General features: G+C 33.9%; 1 protein-coding gene and 1 long non-coding RNA gene across 4 annotated transcripts in view; both read right to left on the bottom strand.

Annotated features, from left to right (window-relative positions):
* Positions 1-486: 486 nt before the first annotated feature.
* LOC126884753 (uncharacterized) lies at positions 487-5,145 on the bottom strand. Its single transcript, XR_007698147.1, has 2 exons — positions 2,577-5,145; positions 487-2,282 (listed from the first exon to the last, which is right to left on the bottom strand). It is a non-coding gene; the product is annotated as an uncharacterized LOC126884753 (long non-coding RNA).
* Positions 5,146-8,613: 3,468 nt separating this feature from the next.
* LOC114325113 (programmed cell death protein 4) overlaps positions 8,614-26,137 on the bottom strand; it is a 51,339-nt gene continuing 33,815 nt past the window's right edge. For 2 of the 3 annotated variants that reach the window (XM_050650958.1, XM_050650957.1), the window contains exons 4-5: positions 19,482-19,812; positions 11,398-11,664 (exon numbers count right to left, since the gene is read on the bottom strand). In XM_050650958.1, coding sequence (XP_050506915.1) covers positions 11,532-11,664; positions 19,482-19,812 — 464 coding nt within the window. In that variant the 3' untranslated portion in view covers positions 11,398-11,531. Of the gene's footprint in view, positions 8,881-11,397; positions 11,665-19,481; positions 19,813-26,137 lie in introns of those variants that run through there. The other variant, XM_028273054.2, reaches the window with a different exon arrangement.

Genomic DNA, 26,137 nt, shown 5'->3' with positions numbered 1-26,137 from the left:
ATGTTCTCCGATTACATAAATATACATATGCAACGGTTGAAAATAGTGTCGGTCCCGCTTGATTAGCAATTAAAAACAAAGGGGTTTTCGATATTGTATTGCAAAAAACTCTTCGGAATTTGATCAATCGATGTTCAAAGAATATCTTCTTACCTTGGCAACATCGAAATTTTCAGTTTTTCACCTAGTTTCTGAAGGTTAAAAATGGGCGATTTCGCAATTTTTAAATTTTTAATCGCTTTTATGTCAAAAACTATCAACTATAGAGAAAAGTCACTAAAGACCTTTTCTGTTTGAAATGATCCAAAAAACCTAAAAAAACTTTGTTCGATGCAAAAAAAATAATTTTAGGAAAAAAACAAAAAAAAAACGTTTAAAAAATTTTTGACCAACTTTTGGTCCTGGCAACATGCAAATTTGTTAAAAGGGGTCCTTTTTGAGTACGATTGTGCCAAACATCCGAATCGGAATATTTTTCCTAGCGGATGCGCAGTTGCTTTCTGGACTATGCGAATTCTTTCTCTGCGGCATACTTCAACTCATTTTTTAAAAATGTTTATTTCGAAAGTCTCCAGTTGTCTTCCACATTTTGTCTTAAGTGATGGATATTTCGAAAGGCCATTCGACATTGACTACGTGGCGCATATGATATTGCGCATGCGCAGTCAATATTCTACTAAAATCGCCTCTTACAAGTTACTGTTGTGTTTTTTCTAATTGTTCTATACTCGTTGGATATTTTGCAGACTTTTCCAGCTAAAACCCTACTATACACATTGTAAATATCAATAATGTAAAAATATATCACAGGGGATTTACAAAAATTTAACAAAGTCTTCCTCTGGATTAATAGTTCTTTTTTGTAAATCGACTTTCGCAAAAAATTTATGTACAGTGGCACATTAGCTAAAAAAATATTTTCAGATTTAGACCTTCCCTTGATTGTTACGTATAATAAGTAGCTTACCATTTTATACTGTAGTAGTGATAGGATGTTGTGTTTGGAGTTCGTGTTCTCTCCTTTTCAGTGTGTGCCTTTATAGTCTCCATCGAGATAAGACAGTCCAATATTTTTGTATGGGTAAATATAATATGAGTAAATATCTTTGGCAGAAAAAAAGTGAGGTCAAGTAAATGAATAAACAGATAAAAACATCGAAAAAAAAAACAAGTGCTACAAAAATGAAATAAACTGATTTAACATATCACTTAGTGTTTCATGATCTTGTTGTAAATATGTATAGCACAAATGTTAAAATGAAGATATTCAAAAAAGTTTTTATTTTAGTATGAAAAAAGTTTTTAAATCTAGAAGTTCATCTGTTTGTTTGAAAAAATATTTAAATACTTGACAACACTGAAAAACTCATGATACTAGGACCTTCTTCTAGTTGATGATACAAGTACAACTGAACTATTCTCTCTATTGTCTACTCTTGACAACGTGTAACTGATTTTTAGGGGCTACTTACTCGCTTGTCTGATTATATAACTAAGTACAATTTGCTTATATCCAGTCATTGTTGGTACCAGCAATACAAATTTTGTAGATAAAGGTATCGTTTGGTCTCCTTTACACTTCTACACTGTGACTTTGAAGATTTTCTGGGTATACCTTGCCTTACATTTTTGTTTGCTTGTACCTTTCGGGATAGACTTTGACGCCTAGTGTCGTGTCTCACTTGACTTATTTGAACACATGCTCAAACTTTTTCCTCTAATCATCACAAATGCTCATTTTTTTAAACATTGTTTAGTTCATGTTGTTCTAGTGTTGAGAGTGACTACCGGAATACGCGCACATGCTTGAGAAGGCTAAAGAAACCTAATTGACCACAAATGCTCAGTCTTTGGATATTTTTCGGTCCATGTTGAGCTGTATCGTGGTTTTTTTGTTTGTTCCTAGTCTATTTTTACCATACAAGACATGACTAGGACATGAATATCCACTACCAGCATGCCTACATGCGCTTGAGAAGGCTAAAAAACCTAGGTGGTGCTACCTGATACCAGGAATTGTGCAACTCCCCATCTATATCTATTTGCGCCTGTCAGGTAGACTTTAAAGCCTAGTGTAGAGTCTCGTTTGGCTTATTTCAACAAGTACTCAAATATTCTCTACTAAGCACCACAAATGCACATCCTTTGGACATTTTTCGGTCCATATTGAGCTCTATTAGGTTTTTGTTGTTTGTTCCTAGTCTATTCTTGCCTCAGAAGAAGCTAGAATAGGGATAGTCACTACGGGCATAATTGCACAAGCTTGAGAAGGCTAAAGAAACCTAACTGGTGTCGCCTGATACCAGGAATTGTGATAAATCTCCATCTATATTTGTTTGCGCCTGTCAGATAGACTTTAAGGCCTAGTGTAGAGTCTCGTTTGGCTTATTTCAACAGGTACTCAAATATACTCTACTAAGCACCACAAATGCACATCCTTTGGACATTTTTCGGTCCATATTGAGCTCTATTAGGTTTTTGTTGTTTGTTCCTAGTCTATTCTTGCCTCAGAAGAAGCTAGAATAGGGATAGTCACTACGGGCATAATTGCACAAACTTGAGAAGGCTAAATAAACCTAACTGCTGTCGCCTGATACCAGGAATTGTGATAAATCTCCATCTATATTTGTTTGCGCCTGTCAGATAGACTTTAAGGCCTAGTGTAGAGTCTCGTTTGGCTTATTTCAACAAGTACTCAAATATTCTCTACTAAGCACCACAAATGCACATCCTTTGGACATTTTTCGGTCCATATTGAGCTCTATTAGGTTTTTGTTGTTTGTTCCTAGTCTATTCTTGCCTCAGAAGAAGCTAGAATAGGGATAGTCACTACGGGCATAATTGCACAAGCTTGAGAAGGCTAAAGACACCTAACTGGTGTCGCCTGATACCAGGAATTGTGATAAATCTCCATCTATATTTGTTTGCGCCTGTCAGATAGACTTTAAGGCCTAGTGTAGAGTCTCGTTTGGCTTATTTCAACAGGTACTCAAATATACTCTACTAAGCACCACAAATGCACATCCTTTGGACATTTTTCGGTCCATATTGAGCTCTATTAGGTTTTTGTTGTTTGTTCCTAGTCTATTCTTGCCTCAGAAGAAGCTAGAATAGGGATAGTCACTACGGGCATAATTGCACAAGCTTGAGAAGGCTAAAGAAACCTAACTGGTATCGCCTCATACCAGGAATTGTGATAAATCTCCATCTATATTTGTATGCGCCTGTCAGATAAACTTTAACGCCTAGTGTCGAGTCTCGTGTGGCATATTTCAACAGATACTCAAATATTGTCATCTAAGAAGCTGGAACAGGGATAGTCACTACGGGCATAACTGCACAAGCTTGAGAAGGCTAAAGAAACCTAACTGGTGTCGCCTGATACCAGGAATTGGGTATACTCTCCATCTATATTTGTTTGCGCCTTTCAAGTAGACTTGCACCTAGTCTCGTTTGGCTTCTTTCAATAGATACTCAAACCTTTTCGTCTAAGCACCACAAATGCACACCCTTTGGACATTTTTCGGCCAATGTTGAGCTCTACCACGGTTTTCTGTTCTGTTCCTATTCTATTCTTGCCCCACAAGAAGCTGGGGAATTGATGATCTCTACGGCATACCCTCACATGCGGGAAAAGGCTAAAGAGATCTATGTGGTATCACCTGCAAGATCTTTTTGTGGATACCCTGCTTCTTTTAGAATTAAAGCGTTTATTTGAGGCTTTTGGATAGACTTTAACGCCTCTAGAGCTTTTTTGTTTTGTTTCAACAGATACTCAAACCTTTTCCAAATTGAACTTCTTAGCAGTTTTTTTATTCGTTCCTAGTCTACACATGTCCCAGGAGAAGTTACTGAGTCGCCCCTAGCTTCAACTCGACCGTGCGCACCTTATAAATGGCGCGTATACGTATAATCCTTTCCCGGGCCTACCACATCGAATAAAAATGTTTCTTGATTGATCGATTACATGTTTCTTACATTGTCTGTGTATATGTTGTAAATGCTTGTTTGTTTGATGTGCCTAAATCCGTTCTATGTATAAATACATTCCTAGATACTTCTTATGAGTGATGAAATCATAGTGATCGAAGTTGTTAACGTGGGTTTGGTTTTGAATAATGTATTGATAACACTTTACCTATCACAGAGTGGTATTCGATTAACTCAAATGAAATTGGTTCATAGATGACTTGCTTGTATGTTATTCTGAGAGGGAACTGTGAATTTCAATCTACCAAGAGCTCAATATTGGATAAAATTAGTTGTAACTAAAAAAGGTGGTTAACCAACAGTACACCACCATTATATCGTTTTATATTAGCAATATGAAAATATTACTAATTACAGTGCCTCAAGTTGAATTAGTAATACAGGAGGTTTAACAAAGGTACTCCGCTGATCTTTCGTTTAATAAATTTATTGTATTTCAAGAATCTGTCTATTCCCGATAAAACTGCAAATCAGGCACATAAACCACGTGATAGCTGTCAAAATGGTTGTAACTGCATACATTTTACGAACATAACCTCAAAAATGCATCTTGTAATCATTATACGTTGACTGTTACTGTACAATGTTGCCAGTTTTTACGTATGTACCTAATTCAAACGTAACGCACTGTAATTTAGATTTCCGAGGCCTATTTAGTATAGAAATGAACATAGTCACAGCTAATTTTGCTGGTACGCTACTGTATTTGATAATTTTCCCAATTTAGAAATCATCCCAATGTATTTTAAGGCTCATAAAAAGACTGATTTGTTTTTAAATCATTTTGACTACTCAACTGCATCTTGTTTTAACGTTTATATAACCAACTTTGCATAGCTTCGGGTTTTATCATTCAGTATTGCCCTGTCTATTATTTTTATTTTACTTTAGTATTTAACTATCATTTGTTGTTCTCTATATTTTATTATTTGCGCGTTTACAGGTTAAATACATTATTTCTTCTTGTATTTTTATTAGAATAAGTACGAGATTATTTTATGACAGAAAATTTATGATACATTTGTTAATAAATATGTTTTTATAATTAAAAATTGTTTTTGGGATGTAAAGTGACATGCGCTGGTTGCATATGTACGAGTTCTTCTTGTTGAAGATCAGAATGTTAATGTTTAATAAAATTGATTGATTTTACAACTCAAATTTTGTTTTATTTCCATAAATCCTCCATTAGTACAGTAGTTACAGTGTCTCCTGAAGTTTTTTTCTAATTTTATTTTTTAATAACTTCTCAAAACAGTAATAAAATTCACATTTAATATACAAACCAGATGCTAAGAAGTTTTACGAAACGAAATGTATCTCTAACCATATGTTTTTGGTGTGTTCAGTTTAAGAAACTGAATTCCCCATAAATTAATTAAATTATCAGACCTTATGTCAAAGCACTTTGGAAATGCATTCGAAGACATTTCTTAAAACTACAGAAAGGTTCTGAGCTTTTAAAACGCCAGATGTATTAATTTATTGCCTTTTCTAGCCATATTGTAAAACCGCAAACATGATGACCGTGTTGTGGTCTCTGCAGTATCGTCACAGCAGGCAGGCAGTTCAGACGCACCCTCGCTGTCCGAAAATAACCCTCTTACACAGTCCCTTTGCACACCCTTTCTTTGCCTTATGTCTAAATTTCACAGTCGATCCGCAAGTCTTATTCCGAGAATGGATCTTTTCATTTTCCGCTTTGCTATTCTACGCTTTGACACCCTTGCTTTAGTTAATGTTAGTGTTTCAGGTCCGTACGTAATGACTGGAAGAACACATTTATAGTACGATCTTTAACGGTAAAATATTGCAAAACCTCTAAATTTTAAAGAACCGCTTGGATTGACATGAAATTTGGCACACACATAGCTAACAAGTCAAAGAAAAAAAAGTGATATTGTGCCGATGTGTGCTTTTGCCCTGGGGGTGGTTTTCACCCCCTCTTGGAGGTGAAAATATATACGTCCAAAATAGTCCAAATGGATAAACTGACTAATTTTAAGTAACTTTTGTTCCATAGAGTTTTTTCATTAAGTCAATACTTTTCGAGTTATTTGCCAATGAATATGTTTATTTTTTCAACAAGATAACCACGCTTTTAGACGGTTTTTCGCAAATAACTCAAAAAGTAAGTTGCAAAGTAAATGTAAGCAACAAAAACATTCTTAGCAAAAACATAGCCTGTAAATTTTTTTAAAAAATGGTGTATACACCACGTCTCTATACCTAGTAGAAACAGAGTTATATCTAATGAAAAATAGGTTCATATTAATCAAATTCCAAATGGAATACTTTAATGTGAAATAACCAAAATGAAGAACATTTCGGGGTAAACTCATTACAACTTATTTAAAGTGTTTAAAAAACTTCATTTTTGATATATAAAAAATATTTCTAGCGTCAAAAGTAAACAAGTTACGCTCAAAATAAAGCTAGTCCATTTTTTTGGTAAAAAAATCGGGAAAATCACCTCCTAATTAGTATCTCAAATGAAATTAATCGTTACGACTTCACAAGTTTTTTGACTCGTGTATGTATTGTTTATATGATCTGTAGGTTTCATCGGTTCAAAATCCTTATTTTTGAAAGGGCTGTAGTTAAAAGGGGTTGAACGAATCACTGATCACGAATGTATGCAAATTTAGAAACACCAAATCTTAATCAATTTTTGTCTTATAGAAAAACAAAAAATACAGGATATTCAGAAAAACAATGCTGACTTTTTTGTTTTTTGAGATTTTTGGTATCTCTAACAATTTTTAAGTTATTTTGAAAAAAAACATATTTTCCAAAATTAAAATTTTTAAAAATATTACTTTAAAACTAATTTTTTTCAAAAATAAGCACTTTTAATCGATGAAACTTAAAGATCATATAAACACAACGTAAGTAAAATAATTTGTGGAGCGGTAACGATTAATTTAATTTAAGTGGCTAATTAGAGGGTGGTCTTCCCGATTTTTTTTTGCCAAAACAAAAGGGACCAACTTTATTTTGAGCGTAACTTGTTTAAATTTAATACTAGAAACTTTTTATAAAAACAGAAATAAAGCTTTTTTTAAACACTTTAACAAAGTTATAACTGATTTTCCCCAAAAAGTGCTATCCCTATTGCCCCTATTTAAAATTTGGCGAATATGCACCTATTTTTCATTGGCTATCACTGGTTCTACGCGGTCCAGAGACCTCACGCGTACACCATTTTTTTACTTTTTTACAGGCTATATTTTTGCTAAGAACGTTTTTTTCGACAAAATATTTACTTTTTGAGTTATTTGCGAAAAACCGTCTAAAAATGTAGTTACATATTAACTCGTAAATAACTCTAAAAGTGTTGACTTGGCGAAAAAGCTCTATAGAACAAAAGTTACTTAAAATTAATCCGTTTATCCATTTCCGGACTTATTTTGGACATATATTTTTTCACTTCCAAGAGGGGGTGAAAGTCACCTCCAGGGCAAACGCACACAGGCACAATATCACTTTCTTCTTTGACATGTATGTAAGCTATGCGTATGCCAAATTGCATGTCAATCCAAGGGGTTCTTTAAAATTTAGAGCAAAAACCGTGAAAAAATGTACTATTACTGTATACTCTCCTTTTAAGGCTTAAAAGGTACGATTCCGACATCGACATTGTATACTCTCCTTTTAAGGCTTAAAAGGTACGATTCCGACATCGACGGCAATTGCAGTTGTCGCCGTGACAGACGTCACTACTTTGCACTATTAATTTGTATGAGACTGATCTAACATCTAACTTCAATTGCTCTCCTAGTGAGTCATTGAAGCGTAAAATAGGTTTTTACCTCCGAAATTTTTTACTACGAACCGATTTACATGAGATTTTGGAATTAGGCTTATCTTACCCTTAACTTCAAAAGTGATATTGACTCGAACTCCGTTTTTATTTTTAAGGGGTGAACACAACCCCTTAATGGAAAAATTGACAATAATAAAGAGTGACGTTGTGAAGTGTTTTCTAACATAATAACCTCATGTTAAACTCATTTTATCCCCTTGAAAACCGTACAACCCTTGCAAACAACACCTAAATCGAAAAAATTTACAAAAACTTAATTTTGTATGACATAAAAAGATTTAAATATAGAGTAAATGATATTTTACGTTCTCTATTTTAATTATCATATTATTAACCCCCTTTCAATCCTTAAAAACAACCCCTAAATAGAAAAAATTTACAAAAAATTAATTTGGTTTGACAAGAAGACTTAAATATAGATTAAATAATATTTAACTTAATTATCTAATTTTCTACTCGGAATCGATTTATCTCTGAAAGATAAATATGCATACCAATTTTAGTTTTTCTAAATAGAAGCGTTCCGGAGGTATTTAAGGAAAACTAATTACCAGACGCCATCTTCAAATAGCTCTAGTTCCATTAGGAAGCGTTCTCGGACTAAGTGAATTGGGTTAAATTGTTTTAAAATTATCTGAGGAATCTCCTGTATTCGTTTGTCGGTAGAGTTTCTGGACACCCTGTATACATCATACATCAATGCTACGTCTCTTGCTATCTCATATCCCACTCTAGTGTGACTAGTAGCGCCCAGCGAATCTCATCGTATATTTGTCTAAAGGATCACAAATTCGAAAAAAACTTGAAATAATCTTTATTTCATAGAACATATACAAAAAGTAACATTTCGATCAATTTTCCATGTTAAGCACCTAGTGCTAGTAAGAAAGAATACAAATGCATGAAAAACTACTTGTAGGTATGGTGTTCCTTAGTGTTCGATCTTATGATTCTTAAAAAATTGTTGGTCGCCCTCAGAGACGAATCGTTTGCGGCCGCGAGATGGCATCTTCTTTATAACGTTTTCGGTCAGAAAACCGACGGTGTGACAGCGTTCTACAAATCTGCAAAAACAAAAAGAAATATATATTAATAATCGAGTCACTGTATCTCTTGAAATTATTTATAATAAAGAGACTACCGATTTTGCTTAGAGAGTTCGACGGACAAGCCCCTAAGAAAAAACAACAGCAAAATAGTATTTTATATACTGTTTTTGTATATTAAAAGTTTTTTGAATGCTCCCTAAAACATTCAACATGACCTTGCCCACAGAAGGTTGAAATTGGTATAGCGATACGCTTTGATTACTATTTTTGCTAATTTTAATATGTTTTTCTCAAAACGAAATAATATGGGTCATATAAAGTCACCGTTAATATACAAACCAGACGCTAAGAAAGACATGGTTTTACGAAACGAATGCATCCCCTGACCATATGTTTTTGGAGTGTCAGTTTAACAAACTGAAGTCCCCATAAATTAATTACAATATCAGACCATTATGTCAACAACTCACTTTGGGACATGCATTCGTTTTTAAAACTGCACAAGTGTGTCTGTTTTTTATGCGTCAGATCGGAGTGATTTATTGTCCTCTCCGGGCCATATTGTAGAAAGGCATAACATCGATATAATAAATTGTGGACCAAGACACTACTAACTCGCTAACGACCGACCCTTTTCCGTGATCTAACTAAGCAACACCTTGGGGGTATATCGCAATACGCTTTAATTACTATTTTTGCTAATTTTAATTTTAATATTTTTTTCTCAAAACGAAATAATATGGGTCATATAAAGTCACCGATAATATAAAACCAAACGCTAAGAAAGACATGGTTTTACGAAACGAATGCATCCCCTGATCATATGTTTTTGGAGTGTCAGTTTAACAAACTGAAGTCCCCATAAATTAATTACCATATCAGACCATTATGTCAACAACTCACTTTGGGACATGCATTCGTTTTTAAAACTGCAGAAGTGTGTCTGTTTTTTATGCGTCAGATCGGACTGATTTATTGTCCTCTCCTGGCCATATTGTAGAAAGGCATAACATCGATATAATAGATTGTGGCTTTTCTTAACAATCTATTCACAGCGTGCAACCGAGACACTACTAACTCGCTAACGACCGACCCTTTTCCGTGATCTAACTAAGCAACACCTTGGGGGTATATCGCAATACGCTTTAATTACTATTTTTGCTAATTTTAATTTTAATATTTTTTTCTCAAAACGAAATAATATGGTCATATAAAGTCACCGTTAATATACAAACCAGACGCTAAGAAAGACATGGTTTTACGAAACGAATGCATCCCCTACCATATGTTTTTGGAGTGTCAGTTTAACAAACTGAAGTCCCCATAAATTAATTACAATATCAGACCATTATGTCAACAACTCACTTTGGGACATGCATTCGTTTTTAAAACTGCAGAAGTGTGTCTGTTTTTTATGCGTCAGATCGGAGTGATTTATTGTCCTCTCCGGGCCATATTGTAGAAAGGCATAACATTGATATAATAGATTGTGGCTTTTCTTAACAATCTATTCACAGCGTGCAACCGAGGCACTACTAACTCGCTAACGACCGACCCTTCAACACCGTGGGGGTATATACCAATACGCTTTAATTACTATTTTTGCTAATTTTAATATTTTTTTCTCAAAACGAAATAATATGGGTCATATAAAGTCACCGTTAATATACAAACCAGACGCTAAGAAAGACATGGTTTTACGAAACGAATGCATCCCCTGACCATATTATGTTTTTGGAGTGTCAGTTTAACAAACTGAAGTCCCCATAAATTAATTACCATATCAGACCATTATGTCAACAACTCACTTTGGGACATGCATTCGTTTTTAAAACTGCAGAAGTGTGTCTGTTTTTTATGCGTCAGATCGGAGTGATTTATTGTCCTCTCCGGGCCATATTGTAGAAAGGCGTAACATCGATATATTAGATTGTGGCTTTTCCTAATAGTCTATTCACAGCGTGCAACCGAGACACTACTAACTCGCTAACGACCGACCCTTTTCCGTGATCTAACTAAGCAACACCTTGGGGGTATATAGCAATACGCTTTAATTACTATTTTTGCTAATTTTAATTTTAATATTTTTTTCTCAAAACGAAATAATATGGGTCATATAAAGTCACCGTTAATATACAAACCAGACGCTAAGAAAGACATGGTTTTACGAAACGAATGCATCCCCTACCATATGTTTTTGGAGTGTCAGTTTAACAAACTGAAGTCCCCATAAATTAATTACAATATCAGACCATTATGTCAACAACTCACTTTGGGACATGCATTCGTTTTTAAAACTGCAGAAGTGTGTCTGTTTTTTATGCGTCAGATCGGAGTGATTTATTGTCCTCTCCGGGCCATATTGTAGAAAGGCGTAACATCGATATATTAGATTGTGGCTTTTCCCTGGACACCCTGTATACATCATACATCAATGCTACGTCTCTTGCTATCTCATATCCCACTCTAGTGTGACTAGTAGCGCCCAGCGAATCTCATCGTATATTTGTCTAAAGGATCACAAATTCGAAAAAAACTTGAAATAATCTTTATTTCATAGAACATATACAAAAAGTAACATTTCGATCAATTTTCCATGTTAAGCACCTAGTGCTAGTAAGAAAGAATACAAATGCATGAAAAACTACTTGTAGGTATGGTGTTCCTTAGTGTTCGATCTTATGATTCTTAAAAAATTGTTGGTCGCCCTCAGAGACGAATCGTTTGCGGCCGCGAGATGGCATCTTCTTTATAACGTTTTCGGTCAGAAAACCGACGGTGTGACAGCGTTCTACAAATCTGCAAAAACAAAAAGAAATATATATTAATAATCGAGTCACTGTATCTCTTGAAATTATTTATAATAAAGAGACTACCGATTTTGCTTAGAGAGTTCGACGGACAAGCCCCTAAGAAAAAACAACAGCAAAATAGTATTTTATATACTGTTTTTGTATATTAAAAGTTTTTTGAATGCTCCCTAAAACATTCAACATGACCTTGCCCACAGAAGGTTGAAATTGGTATAGCGATACGCTTTGATTACTATTTTTGCTAATTTTAATATGTTTTTCTCAAAACGAAATAATATGGGTCATATAAAGTCACCGTTAATATACAAACCAGACGCTAAGAAAGACATGGTTTTACGAAACGAATGCATCCCCTGACCATATGTTTTTGGAGTGTCAGTTTAACAAACTGAAGTCCCCATAAATTAATTACAATATCAGACCATTATGTCAACAACTCACTTTGGGACATGCATTCGTTTTTAAAACTGCACAAGTGTGTCTGTTTTTTATGCGTCAGATCGGAGTGATTTATTGTCCTCTCCGGGCCATATTGTAGAAAGGCATAACATCGATATAATAAATTGTGGACCAAGACACTACTAACTCGCTAACGACCGACCCTTTTCCGTGATCTAACTAAGCAACACCTTGGGGGTATATCGCAATACGCTTTAATTACTATTTTTGCTAATTTTAATTTTAATATTTTTTTCTCAAAACGAAATAATATGGGTCATATAAAGTCACCGATAATATAAAACCAAACGCTAAGAAAGACATGGTTTTACGAAACGAATGCATCCCCTGATCATATGTTTTTGGAGTGTCAGTTTAACAAACTGAAGTCCCCATAAATTAATTACCATATCAGACCATTATGTCAACAACTCACTTTGGGACATGCATTCGTTTTTAAAACTGCAGAAGTGTGTCTGTTTTTTATGCGTCAGATCGGACTGATTTATTGTCCTCTCCTGGCCATATTGTAGAAAGGCATAACATCGATATAATAGATTGTGGCTTTTCTTAACAATCTATTCACAGCGTGCAACCGAGACACTACTAACTCGCTAACGACCGACCCTTTTCCGTGATCTAACTAAGCAACACCTTGGGGGTATATCGCAATACGCTTTAATTACTATTTTTGCTAATTTTAATTTTAATATTTTTTTCTCAAAACGAAATAATATGGTCATATAAAGTCACCGTTAATATACAAACCAGACGCTAAGAAAGACATGGTTTTACGAAACGAATGCATCCCCTACCATATGTTTTTGGAGTGTCAGTTTAACAAACTGAAGTCCCCATAAATTAATTACAATATCAGACCATTATGTCAACAACTCACTTTGGGACATGCATTCGTTTTTAAAACTGCAGAAGTGTGTCTGTTTTTTATGCGTCAGATCGGAGTGATTTATTGTCCTCTCCGGGCCATATTGTAGAAAGGCATAACATTGATATAATAGATTGTGGCTTTTCTTAACAATCTATTCACAGCGTGCAACCGAGGCACTACTAACTCGCTAACGACCGACCCTTCAACACCGTGGGGGTATATACCAATACGCTTTAATTACTATTTTTGCTAATTTTAATATTTTTTTCTCAAAACGAAATAATATGGGTCATATAAAGTCACCGTTAATATACAAACCAGACGCTAAGAAAGACATGGTTTTACGAAACGAATGCATCCCCTGACCATATTATGTTTTTGGAGTGTCAGTTTAACAAACTGAAGTCCCCATAAATTAATTACCATATCAGACCATTATGTCAACAACTCACTTTGGGACATGCATTCGTTTTTAAAACTGCAGAAGTGTGTCTGTTTTTTATGCGTCAGATCGGAGTGATTTATTGTCCTCTCCGGGCCATATTGTAGAAAGGCGTAACATCGATATATTAGATTGTGGCTTTTCCTAATAGTCTATTCACAGCGTGCAACCGAGACACTACTAACTCGCTAACGACCGACCCTTTTCCGTGATCTAACTAAGCAACACCTTGGGGGTATATAGCAATACGCTTTAATTACTATTTTTGCTAATTTTAATTTTAATATTTTTTTCTCAAAACGAAATAATATGGGTCATATAAAGTCACCGTTAATATACAAACCAGACGCTAAGAAAGACATGGTTTTACGAAACGAATGCATCCCCTACCATATGTTTTTGGAGTGTCAGTTTAACAAACTGAAGTCCCCATAAATTAATTACAATATCAGACCATTATGTCAACAACTCACTTTGGGACATGCATTCGTTTTTAAAACTGCAGAAGTGTGTCTGTTTTTTATGCGTCAGATCGGAGTGATTTATTGTCCTCTCCGGGCCATATTGTAGAAAGGCGTAACATCGATATATTAGATTGTGGCTTTTCCTAATAGTCTATTCACAGCGTGCAACCGAGACACTACTAACTTGCTAACGACCGACCCTTTTCCGTGATCTAACTAAGCAACACCTTGGGGTTATATAGCAATACGCTTTAATTACTATTTTTGCTAATTTTAATTTTAATATTTTTTTCTCAAAACGAAATAATATGGGTCATATAAAGTCACCGTTAATATACAAACCAGACGCTAAGAAAGACATGGTTTTACGAAACGAATGCATCCCCTACCATATGTTTTTGGAGTGTCAGTTTAACAAACTGAAGTCCCCATAAATTAATTACAATATCAGACCATTATGTCAACAACTCACTTTGGGACATGCATTCGTTTTTAAAACTGCAGAAGTGTGTCTGTTTTTTATGCGTCAGATCGGAGTGATTTATTGTCCTCTCCGGGCCATATTGTAGAAAGGCATAACATTGATATAATAGATTGTGGCTTTTCTTAACAATCTATTCACAGCGTGCAACCGAGGCACTACTAACTCGCTAACGACCGACCCTTCAACACCGTGGGGGTATATACCAATACGCTTTAATTACTATTTTTGCTAATTTTAATATTTTTTTCTCAAAACGAAATAATATGGGTCATATAAAGTCACCGTTAATATACAAACCAGACGCTAAGAAAGACATGGTTTTACGAAACGAATGCATCCCCTGACCATATTATGTTTTTAATTAATTACCATATCAGACCATTATGTCAACAACTCACTTTGGGACATGCATTCGTTTTTAAAACTGCAGAAGTGTGTCTGTTTTTTATGCGTCAGATCGGAGTGATTTATTGTCCTCTCCGGGCCATATTGTAGAAAGGCGTAACATCGATATATTAGATTGTGGCTTTTCCTAATAGTCTATTCACAGCGTGCAACCGAGGCACTACTAACTCGCTAACGACCGACCCTTTTCCGAGATCTAACTAAGCAACACCTTGGGGTATATACCAATACGCTTTAATTACTATTTTTGCTAATTTTAATTTTAATATTTTTTTCTCAAAACGAAATAATATGGGTCATATAAAGTCACCGTTAATATACAAACCAGACGCTAAGAAAGACATGGTTTTACGAAACGAAATGCATCCAACCATATGTTTTTGGAGTGTCAGTTTAACAAACTGAAGTCCCCATAAATTAATTACCATATCAGACCATTATGTCAACAACTCACTTTGGGACATGCATTCGTTTTTTAAACTGCAGAAGTGTGTCTGTTTTTTATGCGTCAGATCGGAGTGATTTATTGTCCTCTCCGGGCCATACTGTAGAAAGGCATAACTTCGATATAATAGGTTGTGGCTTTTCTTAACAGTCTATTCACAGCGTGCAACCGAGGCACTACTAACTCGCTAACGACCGACCCTTTTCCGAGATCTAACTAAGCAAAACCTTGGGGTATATACCAATACGCTTTAATTACTATTTTTGCTAATTTTAATTTTAATATTTTTTTCTCAAAACGAAATAATGTGGGTCATATAAAGTCACCGTTAATATACAAACCAGACGCTAAGAAAGACATGGTTTTACGAAACGAATGCATCCCCTGACCATATGTTTTTGGAGTGTCAGTTTAACAAACTGGAGTCCCCATAAATTAATTACCATATCAGACACTTGGTACATGCATTCGTTTTTAAAACTGCAAACTTTAAAAAAGTGTGTCTGTTTTTTATGCGTCAAATCGGAGTGATTTATTGTCCTCGCCGGGCCATATTGTAGAGAGGCATAACATCGATATAATAGATTTTGGCTTTTCTTAACAGTCTATTCACAGCGTGCAACCGAGGCACTACTCGCTAACGACCGACCCTTTTCCGAGATCTAACTAAGCAACACCTTTTTGTTACCAAAATAAATAAATGTTTTACTGTTCGTTGTTAACTTATTTTTATTATTTTTAATTAATTCCGTCAACTTACACCTACCGGAATATTGGTATGGCAGCACAATGATTATATTTGGACGGATTGTTAGCAACAAACGCCATTTTGAAGTCGCTATACTTAAAATAGTAGACAGACACAAATGATTGGAGCTGCTCAGTGTGACGTGTACAAACATAATTAACTAACATTTGAGGCCCTCAGAGCAACAGTGGCCTAAGCCACAAATTGAGTATTTTTATATTAATATATCAATAAAATCAGCCATATTAAATCTTCGGATTAACAGGAGTCTACACAATCTACTTCTATATTTGGCCATCCCATAAACATGTGGCGACATGCTTCAATTACTATTTTTTAATTGCTAATTTTAATTATTAATTTTTAATAACTTTTCTCCTTAAACTAAATAATACTCTAATAATACGCTTCATTTAAAATTCACATTTAATCCGCTCGTAATATACGAAACCATTTGTATAAAATTAATGGCCTTTTCAGTTTCTACCTAAATCCCTTTTCAGTTTTAAAATACCATAATATCTAATAAATTATCGCCTGTCTGGCCATAGGGTAAGAGCTTTCAGATTTTAAAACCACATAATGACAAATTAACGAGTACGGCCAGTCAGTTACAAGCTCTCGGTCGGAAAAGAATAACAAACCCTCTTGGGAGACATAAGCACGCTCTTTTACTGAAATAAAGTAATTATTGACAGTTTCTTGTTTTACATTTATTTATTATTATTTTATGTGTTTCCGTGGACAATAAAGTTATTACACGCATCCAACCACACCACGGAACAAACATAATGCAAAGATTGCATTTATCTCAGAACTTTCTTTTTGGGCTTGAGCCACCGATATGTTTCAATTAAACAAGCTTATACATAAAAAATGGTGTACTTCATTGTAAGTTTGTTTAAACTATGGTACTCAACCAACTAAAGGGATTTTCCCTGTTATTATAAAAAAAATTACTTACCAATATTAGTCAAATAATACTTCTTCTTAAGGCGCATTTCTGCGTAGGTGCCCACCCTACATTGTCTTGTCAGGTGAGATGTTAGATAGTCAGGATGAAATTATTCTGTTTTTAGCAGCATTTCGAAGCATTTCATACCTGTAGATTCCTGTCTATTGACCTAGACCTCTCTTACCCTCTATCTTTCCTTTGAGTACCAGTTGCTGAAAATTGTATCGTTTTCCTCGTAATATGTGCCCTAAATATGCAGTCTTCGTAATACTTCCTCATTTCTGACTCTATCCTTCACGAATATTCTAAGCATTTGGCGCAGGCACCACATTTAAAAAACTTCAAGTTTAGTAATGGAGCTGGCTTTTAACGTCCATGCTTCCATTCGGTACAAGAGAACAGTCCAAACGTAACACTTCGGCATCTTGTATCTCAGTTTGAAATTCAACTTGTGATCAGTCAGAAACTTACAACGTTTCAAAAAAGCATTTCTGGCTTGTTTTACTCTTACTCCATTCTTTCACGGTTTTTGCTCTAAATTTTAAAGAATCGCTTGGATTGACATGAAATTTCACACACGTATAGCTTACATGTCAAAGAAAAAAAGTGATATTGTGCCGATGTGTGCTTTTATCCTGGGGGTGACTTTCGCCCCCTCTTGGGGGTGAAAAATATATGTCCAAAATAAGTCCGGAAATGGGTAAACTGACTAATTTTAAGTAACTTTTGTTCTATAGAGCTTTTTCGCCCAGTCAACACTTTTCGAGTTATTTCCGAGTGAATATGTTAATTTTTTAACAAAATAACCACATTTTTAGACGGTTTTTCGCAAATAACTCAAAAAGTAAGTATTTTGTCGAAAAAAACGTTCTTAGTAAAAATATAGCCTATAAAAAAGTAAAAAAAAAATGGTGTACGCGTTAGGTCTCTGGATCTCGTAGAACCAGAGTTATAGCCAATGAAAAATAGATTCATATTCACCAAATTTCAAATAGAATATTTCGACGTGAAATATCCAAAAAATTAAGCACTTTTTGGGAAATACCCATTATAACTTTTTTAAAGTGTTTAAAAAAAGCTTTATTTCTGTTTTTACAAAAAGTTTCTAGCATTAAATTTAAGCAAGTTACGCTCAAAATAAAGTTGGTCCCTTTTGTTTTTGCAAAAAATAATCGGGAAGACCACCCCCTAATTAGCAACTTAAATGAAATTAATCGTTACCGCTCCACAAATTATTTTACTTATGTTGTGTTTATATGATCTGTAAGTTTCATCGATTTAAAGTGCTTATTTTTGAAAAAATTTGGTTTCAAAGTAAAATTTTTAAAAATTTAAATTTTGAAAAATATGCTTTTTTCAAAATAACTTAAAAATTATAGAGATACCAAAAATCTCGAAAAACAAAAAAAGTCAGATTTGCTTTTCTGAATATCATGTATTTTTTTGTTTTCCTGTTAGACAAAAATTGATTGGGATTTGGTGTTTCTAAATTTGCATACATTCGTGATCAGTGACTCGTTCAACCCCTTTTAACTAAAGCCCTTTCAATAATAAGGACTTTTAACCGATGAAACTTACAGATCATATAAACAATATATACACGAGTCAAGAAACTTGTGAAGTCGTAACGATTAAGTTCATTTAACATACTAATTAGGGGGTGATTTTCTCGATTTTTTACCAAAACCAAAAGGGACTAACTTTATTTTGAGCGTAACTTGTTTAATTTTGATGCTAGAATTTTTTTTTATAAAACAAAAATGAATCTTTTTTTAACATTTTAAATAAGTTGTAATGAGTTTTCCCCGAAATGTGCTTCATTTTTGGTTATTTCACGTTAAAGTATTCCATTTGGAATTTGACGAATATGAACCTATTTTTCATTAGCTATAACTCTGCTTCTACTAGGTGTAGAGACGTGATATATACACCATTTTTTTAAAAATTTCTACAGGCTATATTTTTGTTAAGAATGTTTTTCGACAAAATACTTACTATTTGAGTTATTTGCGAAAAACCGTCTAAAAGCGTGGTTATTTTGTTGAAAAAATTAACATATTCACTGCCAAATAACTCGAAAAGTATTGAATTAGTGAAAAACTTTATAGAACAAAAGTTACTTAAAATTAGCCAATTTATCCATTTTCTGACCTTCCTTGGACGAATATTTTTTCACCCCCAAGAGGGGGGTGAAAACCACCCCCAGGGCAATAGCACATATCGGCACAATATCACTTTTTTTCTTTGACTTGTTAGCTATGTGTATGCCAAATTTCATGTCAATCGAAGCGGTTCTTTAAAATTTAGAGGTTTTGCAATATTTTACCGTTAAAGAACGGACTATCTGTTTTTTATTTCAGTCTCAGTGTCCCACCTCTCGTTTAGCCAAAATATTTGAACTGCCTGACTGTTTGGGTAGCTATTTCTACCTATAATCATTGTTTTTTTACCGAATAATAAAAAAATATGGTCCCGAGTAATATGTTTTTTATATAAAATGAACGATTTAAAAATAAAAAAAAACATTGCTTACCGATCTAAAATAATATAAGCCAGTGGGACATCCATCGAAATATCAGGAAGATCATCGAACACTCTCAGAAAACCTCTTTCCATCTGATCCGGGGTAATCAAAATCGCATCGGAAAATGATTTCAGCAGTTTGCACAGCTGTTCCTCTTTTGCGGCACTGTTGGCTTCTAAGGCCATGACGATGGCTTCGTAGACCAATTCGTGATGGAAATGGGGAACTTCTAGAAGCCGCAAACAACGGCCGGCTTCGTCGATGTCGCTCGACGATAGAAATTCTTGCAGTAGTAGCCACATTTGGCGAGTTAAAGCTTTTACCGGTCGTAAAGCTCCACCTGAAATAAAAATTAATTTACGAGTTAGGTACTGTTATTCGATTATATATAGAAAAATTAGTTTTTCTTTTTGTATCAGCCGCTTATCTTACAAATGAACTTCATTTAGACTAACTCAATGGTTTTCAATTCGGAAGTCTTTTATCTTTTATAGACTCCCTAGGTAGCTCTCTCTCTCCATCTCGCTCTCTCTCTCTCTCTCTCTCTCTCTTTCCATTTCGACCCTCTCTCAATCATATTACGAAATAAGTGTTACATGTGAAGTCAAAGTGAAGAAGTAAAGAAAGATCTCACTCTCTCCACCTCGTCCATGCTTTCTAACCGCTCTCTGTGCTTACCTCGTTCTCTCTCCTTATCTCGCTCTGTCTTCTCTCTTAATATCTCGTTATCACTCTCTTGATTTCTGTCTCACCATCTCTATCTCTCACTCTATAACACGCAATCAATATACAGGCTGTAACAAAAATACAGGTCATAAATTAAATCACATATTCTAGGACCAAAAATAGTTCGAATGAACCTAACTTACCTTAGTACAAATATGCACATAAAAAAAGTTACAGCCCTTTGAAGTTACAAAATGAAAATCGATTTTTTCGAGTATATCGAAAACTATATCGAGATTTTTTATTGAAAATAGACATGTGGTAATCTTATGGCACGAACATCTTAAAGAAAAATTATAGTGAAATTTGTGCACCCATAAAAATTTTATGGGGGTTTTGTTCCCTTAAACCCCCCCAAACTTTTGTGTACGTCTCAATTAAATTATTATTGTGGTACCATTAGTTAAATTCAATATTTTTAAAACTTTTTTGCCTCTTAGTATTTTTTCGATAAGGCAGTTTTTATTGAGTTGAGGCTTATTTTTTAATATGTTTACATACAAATTTTATGGGGTTTTGTTATTTTACACCCCCCAAATGTTTGTGTACGTTCCAATTAAAATATCACTGCGGTGCCATTAGTTAAACACAGTGTTTTTAAAACTTTTTTGCCTCTTTGTATTTTTTCGAGACGGCACCTTTTATCGATATGTGGCTTCTGTTTTAATATGGTTCAAAATATACCTAAAAATGTAAATCATACATAAATTTCCATATTATTACCAAGTTTCCATACAATAATATGTGGTGGATTTGACAAATATTCAAAATATCTTGATAAAAACTGACTTTTCGAAAAAGTACTGAGAGTCAAAAAAGTTTTAAAAACATTGTGTTTAACTAATGGTACTACAATAATAATTTAACTGGAACGTACACAAAAGTTTGGGGGGGTTTAAAGGAAGAAAACCCCCATAAAATTTTTATTTGTGTGTCCAAATTTCACTATAATTTTTTCTTAAGATGCTACTGCCATAAGGATACCACATGTCCATTTTCAATAAAAAATATCTAATAGTTTTCGATATATTGGAAAAAATCGATTTTCATTTTGTAACTTCAAAGGGTTGTAACTTTTTTATATGCACATTTTACTAAGGTAAGTTAGGTTCAATCAAACTATTTTGGGTCCCAGAATATGTGATTAAATTTATGACCTGTATTTTTGTTACACCCTGTATATCTAACTAGCTCATACTGGTATAAAATTGTTTATTAAAAACTATCTAAAATGTCATCCAAATGGATTGCAAAACGTTTTTGTTCTAATTCAGAACATCTTCAGTGCCTAGAATGAAGTATTTCCACGTTAGATTAAAGCAAAAGGTTACAATTGTGACTGTTAAAAAGAAAAAACATGTGGAGATACTTACATTCTGCTGAGTAATTGGAACTAGCACACTATTTAAAGTGGTAACCTCATAATATATGGTTTACATATTATATTTTAAGAAAATATGGTGACTACAAGTCGATGTTGTTAATTTACTTTGAATACATGCTCAAAGGGCAACATGTTTCCCTGCTCGAAAATACTAGGTTCTTACCAGTTCAATGGGCACAGACCAACTGATAAAATAGGAAATGGACATTCAATATGACAAGTATCTTGTCATATATGAATATCTCTTGTCATATTGAATGTTCATTTCCTATTTTATCAGTTAGTCTGTGCCCATTGAACTGGCAAGAACCTAGTATTTTCGAGCAGGGAAACATGTTGCCCTTTGAGCATGTATTCAAAGTAATCAACAACATTGACTTGTAGTCACCATATTTTCTTAAAATATATTATGTAGACCATATATTATGAAGTTACCACTTTAAATAGTGTGCTAGTTCCAATTACTCAGCGGAATGTAAGTATTTCCACATGTTTTTTCTTTTTAACAGTCACAATTTTAACCTTTTTTGCTTTCTAACCTTTCTGATCTAACAACATCGACTTGTAGTCACCATATTTTCTTAAAATATATTATGTGAACCATATATTATGAGGTTACCACTTTAAATAGTGTGCTAGTTCCAATTACTCAGCAGAATGTAAGTATCTCCACATGTTTTTTCCTTTTTAACAGTCACAATTTCTCTCTCTCTCTCTCTCTTTAAAATTTTTTTAATACTTAAATTGTTTTTACATAATATAAAACAGCATTCAAGCCTTCAAATAAGATGCTAGTAATTGAAATCCGGGAACCTATGAAATTTTTTAAACAACTGTACAATTGTTAATCTAAACAAATAGAATACCTTTTATTTAAAATTGAAAGACTTAAAAATTAAAGATTTATTATAAGTACAGTGGAACCTCGATAAGTCGGATTAATCGGGACCGAGGCCGATCCGGATTATCGAAAATCCGGGTTAGCCGGAGAATATGGTAAGAATTAATAAAATAGACTGTACTTCGAGATAAACTCCACTATAATTGCAAAAACATGAAATACATATGCACAGTACATCTATATACATCTGTATACTACAGTATTGTTCATTTCTTGGTAAAAAACTCAAACTTTTAAAATATTTGTTTTGTCTGCTGAAAATCGGTCCGAGTTAGCCGGACTTCCGGGTTATCGGAGGCCGACGTATCGGGTTTTGCAAATTTTGAATTATTAATTATTTTTTCAATTTGCAATTTATCTTGTAGGAAATTGAATTGCAAACCTTTTTGTCTTCACAAAATGTTTCTAAAAGATATGGAAAGCATAAGCTACCAAGATATGGAAACGGAAAGGAGAAAAAAAATTGAATTTTTCAATTTTTTCACAAATTGTTTATTAAAACATTTAGCCCACCTTTTGAAGTGTCCGCATAATAAAATTATCATTTTTGGATACAAACAGCTAATGCCTGGTCTAAAAGCAAAATGTACCGATACATTTGAAAAATATTATGAAAATCTAAGAACCTATTAGAAGGTTTTTTACCCAATAATATAAACGTGAATTACAGACAGAGAAATAGGTATTTTTAAACTATTTGGTTATTTTAAACTCTTAATCTAAATGATTACGTAAATAGTGAAAGTTTCCTTGATAGTAAACACATTTTGCGTCGTTCTAACGTTAAAAATAATTTTTATTTTCATTACATTATGAGTTTGGCACCTCTTCCTAGTTGGTAGTCACGGAATAATAGAAACATCCGTCGATTACAGTACAGCACAAGTATATCTACATACATTGTTATTAGTTTAAAAATACACTAACAGGTAAATAAACTTGTTGTAAAATCAGGCCACACCTCGATCCTATTTTTGTATTATTTATATACAAGGTACGGCTTTGCATTGGAATGATTTCTGAATGAAAAACTATTCATAAAAAAATATACTCTACAATTACAAGAATATATCTTGCAAATATACAGGGTGTTTCATTAATAATTGTCCATGTAGTAACTGGAGAAACCTTAGCACAAAATACGAAGATTTAACCTAAAACACTTAAATAAAATGTGGTTCCTTACTGAGTTACAGGGTGTTTTATCTAAAAATTTAAAAACTATTTTTGCTCAGCATTTTAAAACTATTCGACGCATCCTTTTCATACTTGGCAGAAAGTATAGGTACTGTACAAACTACTAAATTACGTTAAACAAACGTTTCTGGCTATTACCAGAGGCGTACGACGGGGGAAAGTGAATGGTTGACCCTTTCCAAATTCTACGCCACTGGCGGCATTGCTATTTTAGTTCAATTTTCGGATTCTCCAATACCTTCTATGAAAATAATGTACTGTTCATTCGTAACGATAAAGGCATTATTTTTCGAGATCTTTGAAGTTAAAAATGAAACGACACGGCTATTTTGATTAATGTATTGTGTCGCTTCATTTTTAATTTCAAATATCTCGAAAACTAATCATTTTATCGTTATGAATGAAGAGTGTATTATTTACATAAAAAGTATTGGAAAATCAAAAAATTGCACTAAAATAGCAATTTCGTTAGTTGCGTAGAATTTGGGAAGGGTCAACCAGCCACTATCCCCTGTCGTACGCTTCTGTTAGTAGCTAGAAACGTTTATTTATCTTAATTTAGTAGGGTGTACAGTTCCTACACTTTCTGCCAAGTATGATAAGGATACGCCAAATAGTTTTAAAGTACTGGGTACAAATAATTTTTAAATTTTAATCATATGAATCATAATATCATAAATTAATCAAAATAACTGTGCCGCTTCATATTTAACTTCAAATATCTCGGAAACTAATAACTTTATCGTTACCAATGAAGAGTATATTATTTACGTAGATAGTATTGGAGAATCTAAAAATGGCACTAAAATAGTAATTCCTCCAGTGGCGTAGAATTTGAGAAAGGTCAACCATTCACTATCCCCTGTCGTACACCTCTGGTAGTAGCTAGAAACGTTTGCTTATCATAATTTAGTAGGGTGTATAGTAGTCGCACTTTCTACCAAGTATGAAAAGGATACGTCGAACAGTTTTAAAATGCTGAGCAAAAATACTTTTTAAATTTTTAGATAAAACACCCTGTAACTCAGTAAGGAACCACATTTTATTTAAGTGTTTTAGGTTAAATCTTCGTATTTTCTGCTAAGGTTTCTCCAGTTGCTATATGGACAATTATTAATGAAACACCCTGTATACTCAGTAACGGCATCGATATACTCAGTAACAGCATCGATATACTCAGCAAGGAAAACATAATCAGAGATATTATTTCCTGAATCTAGTCGAAGAGTCTACTAAGCAAATTGAATTCATTGTAACGTGTCAAAATGACGGTTGTTATAATTTGTCTAATTTTCGTTTATTTTATTAAATTTTATAAAAACACTCAGTATATACATATATGTACGTTTAATCTTTGTAAAAAGTTCTCAAGAAATAATTTTTGGCCGTGCTAATAAAACAGAGTGCATCTACTAGCTGTAATCCCTTTAAAGAATTTAGCGAGTTAGTACTATTATAAAATGTCGTTACGGTCTACTTAACTTAGTCTTTATTATTGCTTTAAAGCTTTTATCTAAATGATTTATTTCTCACTCTCTATTTTGCCCTTCTCTCTCCCGCTATCACATCACCACTTTCTTCCTCTCATTATTTGCCTCTCTATCTCGTTATCTGTCTTCTAGATATTTCGCACGTTCTCTATCTTCCTCACGCACCCCTCCTTCACTAACTCTATACATCACCTTTTCAATTTGTATATCTCACTCATTCTTTCCATCTTGATGTTTCCTCTATCCCTAATTCACACACGCCCTCTCTCTCCTACTCCATTTCTCGCTCATTTGCACTCTCCTGTATACCTTGCTACTCGTCTATATCTCGCTCTCTATTTCGCCCCCTCTCTCCAGCTATCACGTCATCACTTCCTCTCTCTCATTATTTGTCTCTCTATCTCGTTCTCTGTCTTCTATATATTCCGCTCATTCTCTATCTCCTTCACACACCCACTCCTTCACTCATCCTACATCTCACTCTCACTCTATATCTAAATTGCTGGGCATGACAATTGACAACACACTGACTTGGTATAATCATATTGACCATCTCAAAGGTAAACTTTCAAGTACTTTATTTTTACTTAGACAACTAAGACTTGTTACAAGTGTTGATACCTTAAGAACAATTTACTTTTCTCTTTTCCATTCGTTTTTATATTTTTTTATTCGTTTCCATGTGGCGTTATTTTGTGGGGAAACTCTTGCAATGCACTAACAATATTTAAATTGCAAAGAAAAGCAATTAGAATAATTGCAAAAGTTGGTTACTTGGAATCTTGCAAACCATTATATTTACATATTAAATATAAAATAATGCCCTTGCTAACACTATGGCTATACAATGTTCTCGTGGAAACACACAAAACTGCAGATACTTTAGTTAAACAGTCTGACTTGCATAATTACAGCACAATAGGTGCCAATAATATCAGAACAGTCAAATTCATATTTCTATTTGTAT

The sequence above is a fragment of the Diabrotica virgifera genome, chromosome 5 (genome assembly GCF_917563875.1).
Source record: "Diabrotica virgifera virgifera chromosome 5, PGI_DIABVI_V3a".
Taxonomy (NCBI): Eukaryota; Metazoa; Arthropoda; class Insecta; order Coleoptera; family Chrysomelidae; genus Diabrotica; species Diabrotica virgifera.
The sequence above is the reverse complement of the archived record's forward strand: the minus strand, read 5'-3'. Positions and strand labels throughout refer to the sequence as shown.